Source organism: Seriola lalandi, unplaced genomic scaffold (genome assembly GCF_002814215.2).
Source record: "Seriola lalandi dorsalis isolate HSWRI2012SDOR001 ecotype SW California unplaced genomic scaffold, Sedor1 jcf7180002054585, whole genome shotgun sequence".
Classification (NCBI taxonomy): Eukaryota; Metazoa; Chordata; class Actinopteri; order Carangiformes; family Carangidae; genus Seriola; species Seriola lalandi.
In genome coordinates, this window is record NW_019525138.1 from 1,180,910 (window position 1) to 1,186,799 (window position 5,890).

The 5,890-nt window shown below is 41.6% G+C and overlaps 1 protein-coding gene across 1 annotated transcript in view; it reads left to right on the forward strand.

The window, feature by feature from the left end:
• The window catches only part of rac3b (Rac family small GTPase 3b), a 12,357-nt gene extending 7,485 nt beyond the window's left edge, over window positions 1-4,872 (forward strand). The window contains exons 5-6 of the mRNA XM_023418864.2: window positions 684-843; window positions 2,197-4,872. Of these exons, the coding sequence (XP_023274632.1) occupies window positions 684-843; window positions 2,197-2,327 (291 nt within the window). The 3' untranslated portion in view covers window positions 2,328-4,872. The remainder of the gene's footprint in view (window positions 1-683; window positions 844-2,196) is intronic.
• Window positions 4,873-5,890: the final 1,018 nt, after the last annotated feature.

A 5,890-nucleotide genomic window follows, 5' to 3' on the forward strand; every position in this document is an offset into this window, starting at 1 on the left:
CCAGGATGTGTTCTTGATATGCTTCTCCCTGGTCAGTCCGGCCTCCTTTGAGAACGTCCGAGCTAAGGTCAGTACGCTGACTGACCCCCCCCCCAGCCCCCCACCCCCTTATCCCCTCCACGCCGAGTCTGACCACAAGGAGGCACATCTTTGGCTCCACCTGGTTTATTACACTGCTGCCCCACCTGTCCAGACCTTGGCTTACAACGGTCTGGATTTGAACTCACACCCCCACCCCCCCCGGGGGATGTGTTACAGAGACACGTTGTAAGACGAGGGCTGAACGAGTCCAGACACTCTGCAGAGGGAGGGGGGCGGCCAGCTGTGGTTTGGTCTGCTGAGCATCATGAGACGCTCTCATACGAAATCACACTTTGCTTATGGTCTGACCTCGCTCTGTAGAGTCAGTGCTTCTGCTTCTCTCATCATGTGATGTGAAGTGATTGGAGGTTGCTCTGCCTGAGGATGTTTTGTGTTCACACAGCTACACTTCCTTTCAGACTGATGTATTAAAAACTGTTTTTCTATTTTCACAACTCACAGAGTCTGTTGAATGTCATCATGGAAAGGCCTTGTCGCTCTCCCTGTGTATCAAGCTAACTCTTCTCTTTCTCCTCTCTCATTGACTTTGTCCTTCGTATATACATATGTACGCTTGTGTGTATGTGTGTGTGGTGCCCCAGTGGTACCCTGAGGTGAGACACCATTGCCCCAACACACCCATCATCCTGGTGGGCACTAAGCTGGATTTGCGAGATGACAAGGACACCATTGAGAGGCTGCGAGACAAGAAGCTGTCCCCCATCACCTACCCGCAGGGCCTGGCCATGGCAAGAGAGATTGGTAAGGCTGAGTGTGGCATGTGCACAGCTGGATATGGTTTGCATGATGATGCACTCATTTATTGCCATTTATTTAGCTTCAAACGGTGAGTGGTTTACATAATGTAGCCTTGTGATAAGTGAGGTCAAATACAGGGAGGAAGTTGTTATTTCAAATCAGGTCAAACGGTGAATCAGGAACGTTCTTATTGTGAAGCTGCCAGAGATTTGCTGCAGTCACATTTCAGCCAAGTTTGATGGAGGGAGCTCACTCAGCAAAGAGAACTGGGGGCAGAGGCCAGGATGTCACGTTAAATTAAAAAACAATTTTGAAATCAATGGAAATGTCAAATTTCAATGGAAATATAAATCAGTGAGCTTTAGAGATGTTGGACATAGAGCCAGGCTTCCAGTCTGTATGCTAAGCTAATGCTAACCACATCTTGAATCCAGCTCTGTTAGCAAAAGAATCAAGGGGAACTTTGCTAAAAACCAAACATAAAATGAAATCACTGACCTAAACTCCCCACGATAGCTTCTTTGTTCAAACCTTTATGTGTATTTTTACATACAGTATACCTTGCGTTACTGTTGCCATGGTGGGGTGAAAAACCTGCTGAAACTACATCACAGTGCCTCCCTGGTCTGTCTCAATGCAATGAATCATATCAAAGTTGGGTCTCTTGAATGCATTCATGTTGTTGCATTAGTTAAACACCTCTGCACACCTGGCCAATTGCTGTGTTCTTGCACAAAACACCTTAAGGTTGAATTTCTCCTTAGCTGAGGGTGCTGCACAGAATCTATTAAAAGGTTTCTCTAGTTAAGGAGAAATGTTAAGGCATTTACAGCAATGAAAGAGATTTCACAGTGCTAAAGTTCTACAGTTTCCATGGAGACCATTTGTTTGCTGGCATTTGCACTTGTGATACCGGTTATCATCTCACCTGTAATTGCCTCAAAAAAGTTGGCCTGTAGAAAAAAATGGTAACAGAAAAGAAGGCAAGAAAACCAAACTGACGGTCGGACAAATCGTACATTGACTGCTAATCAATTCTATAGTGTAAAATCAATTACTCATTCATTCAATGAGGGTGTTCACCGGAAAAACTCGTGGGATGTGTTCATGCTCTTCATTTATCGCCATAAACTCAGCCATGTTGCAGTTAAGATACACTCAGAGGTACCTTAAGTTTTTTCCCTTAGTTTGGTCTCTAAGGTTGAATACTTAAGTGGACATTTTAAGGAAACAACATATCTGCTGCTTCTTAACTGTCTCCATTTGAATCTTCCTGAGCCCCTTGCTACACTTAAGCCCCGGAAGCAGCGTTACTAAGAACTGTGTTTCCCATCATGCCCTCTTCCTGGTCCTCAGGGGCCGTGAAGTACCTGGAGTGCTCCGCGCTCACCCAGCGAGGCCTGAAGACGGTATTCGACGAGGCCATCCGAGCCGTGCTCTGCCCTCCGCCGGTGAAGAAGAGGGGGAAAAGGTGCACCATGTTCTGAGGAGGAAACACTGCTATAACACTACACTGCATCACCATGAACAACAACCACTACTTCTCTGAGAGGATGAGAGAAAACTAGTGAGAGTGAGTGTGCACTGCTGAGATTGCTTTCTTTATATTGATGTTTTTTCAAAGCGATATTGGTAACAAGGCCAATATTTACTCTGATTTTTTTTACCATTACTGAATAGTTCATAGGTTCTGAAAGACATTGACTGTCCACCTACTTTGTACTCATAGAACCACATCAAGTTGCCATGAGGGCTGACAAAGGTTTCTATTACTCGTCTTCATACTGTAACATCTCTTCTTTCTCAGCCATGCTTGCTTGAATTAATGCAGTGTTGACTAGATAGGAAGTGAACTATGAATACGCCTTCAGGTCGGAAGTTACCCTTAGCTTCTGATCTAAGATCAGCATTTCAAAACAAAATACTACTGCCTGCATTTATAGAATTTCACATACTGAGTGTAAAATAGAGATAGTGTGGTTCCTCCACAAGAAAAGAGAACGATATGTTGAAGGGGAATTCTGATTATTACAACAAAGCCTCAGGTTGTTGTCGTAGCCATTGTTTCTGTTGGCTTTGTTAGCATTGTGCTTACCAAATCAAATTGCTGAGACACCCCCCCCCCCCCACCCCCAAAAAAAGGGCCTTAAGGTGGCTTCATTACCTGATTCCGACGCTCTGTCTTTGTCAACATCTAGGGTCAAGACCTTCATTATGTTCCATATTAAATCAAATTACCACACAGAAAGCCTGTTAGACTATTAGCCTAGCAGGTGAAGCTGCCCATGGTCAACTGGAACAACTGTGTGACTGCTCATGTTTCTTGCCCTATTGGACATTTCAGCAAATAGTTTTGATGAGTACAAAGTTGTTAGAGTTTTAGAAATGAGGGATATAACTGAAAATACCTACGACTGAAAGGATTAAATGGACGAGACCTATAATATTGAAACAGCAACCCAAAGTTAGAGCAGAAACTTTTAACCGCAGTGACTTTAAACTAATCACACATATTTGCTTTTCTCTTAGAGCCTTGCTCACATTTGTAAAGGCTCATTCTTAACCATTTGAATACTACTGTCATCATAAGGTCATCAGTTTACTCAGGTGAAGACTGAGAGATGAGGCTGAAAAATGATATTTACAAGTTTAAGAATTAATATTCAAGCTCAAATTTTAAAAGTAAAGTTTAATAAAACAATCTTAACTCAAGATCCACTTACAATCTTTTTCATGAGTGTTTTTTATCGCATCCCATGGTCTTCATCAACAAAGACTGTGAGACATTGAGGACTGATCTAGGTTGGTCACTCGGCCGTCTTTGCTAATGAAGCCCATGAGTTGCGGTTAAAGGCTGGGTGGAAAAAGGTGTATCCAGTCTTTTTTTTTTAACACCTGTGTTCTTACTTTCAACAGAAATCTGATCTTAGTCAAGTGTCTTTGGGTAACTTTATCTAACTGTGAACACGTGACAGACGAGCATGCCAAACATGGGGGCTGTACAACCTTGCTGCCTGAGTTCTGCCTCTGGGGGTGGAGGAGCTTGCATGGGTCTTAAAATATTCTGTCTTAATTTATCCCATTGTTTAGATCTTGTCTCTGTTCCTCTGTGTGTGTTCGTGTGTGCGTGTGTGCGTGCGTGCGTGTGTGTGTGTGTGTGTGTGTTTGAGTGAGTGTTTGTCACAGGCGTGTATATGAACGCTGGTGTTTGTGTGTTTGAACAAGACACGTGTCGGTATCAGTGAGACGGTGTTGTTTGACAGTTTTGGGATAGCGCATAAAAGACAGTATTGTTTTAAGCCAAGTTTTTAGTGTCCAGTTTTTGGTACTATTTCATATTGTATTGTAGAAATACACAAGACTTTTCAACACTCTGTGGACATAAAGAAAGAAAAAATGGGTATCAATGACATCTAGTGATGTACAGAATAATCCTTAGAAAAAGGAATGCGTTATGAATATCTATCTACATGTACCTGAATATTTAGCTCTTAAAACTAAAACAATTCAAACTAAAGGGATTATAGTTGCTCATGTCGAAGTTAGAAGTGTTGCTAACAGTGTACAATAAAGGGGTTAATCTTTGTGGAGTTTGTCACGGCGGCAAACGTCGCGGATTGCACCTTTATGACATGCATTTCTGTGTGGTTGCAGGCCTGCAGGTGTCTTTGTCTCCCCCGTGTGGCGAGACACAGCACTGCGGTCCACTCTGTCACGCTGTCTTTGGTTGGCATAGCAAAACTGTGTGGTTGAAACATGTCATGTGGTCCTGCCTAGCTAAGGTGTTGAAATGTAGCTGAGAAATGCAGCAAAAAATTCTACTCTACTATTGCATGGAAGTTCTCTGGTTATTTGCCCCACTGTAATTCTTAGGAGAGGTTGTATGATGAAATGCATTGGCCATGTACGTATGTAATGTAAGATGACTTGTATACTTGTTTTAACTGTTTGTCTTATTTTTTATTACTTCACGTTTGTGTGGTGAAATATTTCAATTTTTTGTATACTAAATACAAATGTATATGTAAAGTACTCTGCTGTCTGTCATGACTTAGTCTCCTCCTTTTCTTTCTCTTTATTCCACAACAACCACATATACATACATATGTATATATACATATATATATATATATAAACATATATATATATGCACATAGTTAAGTGGGCATTGGAATTCCCATACGGAAATGACATATGACATATATATCTCTATATCAGGAGCAATGTTGCCATATCTTACCTATAAGGGGGATATATTATTATCACATAAATAGATCCTCTGGATATATGAAGCTATAGGTTTATAACATATATGAAATATCCATAGTAACATTTGTATATGTACACATATTAAAAAAATATCTATATGATGAGACGACTTTAGCTTTGTGACATGGAGCATGATCCTGCGGGAAGTCGCTATTACAAGATGTTAAACTGTGGTCGGACTTGGTCGGCAACAATACTCAGATACACTGAGACATTCAGACCATGATTGATTGGTGTTAAGAAGAAAACATTCCCCACACCATCACACCACCACCACCACCAGCCTGGACTGTTGACACCAGGCAGGGTGGTCCATGGATTCAGACTCTGACTCTACCATCTGCTGCCTCAGCACAAATCCAGATCCATCACACCAGGTCTTCAGCTGTCCAGTGTTGGTGAGTCTGTGTCCACTGCAGCCTCTGATTATGTAAGTTTGTACACACTCACACAATCAATGACGCAGATACAGGTCAGAGGCTTCAGTTAATGAGACAAACTCCAATTGTATTAAACCAAATTAAGTCTGGAATGGCTTCCTTTGTTTTAGTTAAGTACAATATCTGTCAATAATAACAGACCGAAATCTAAAGCTGTAATTCAGCTGGTGACTCATTCGTTAGAATTATATCATGCATGTAAAGCAATGCATATAATCTAAAATAAATCTCTATAAAGGTTGTTTCTAACCTCATCTGCAAACATATTAAGCTCTGTGTACTGTATGATTCGTATTTTAACCCGACATATTCATATAAGCACAAACGACACAGGAACTCTG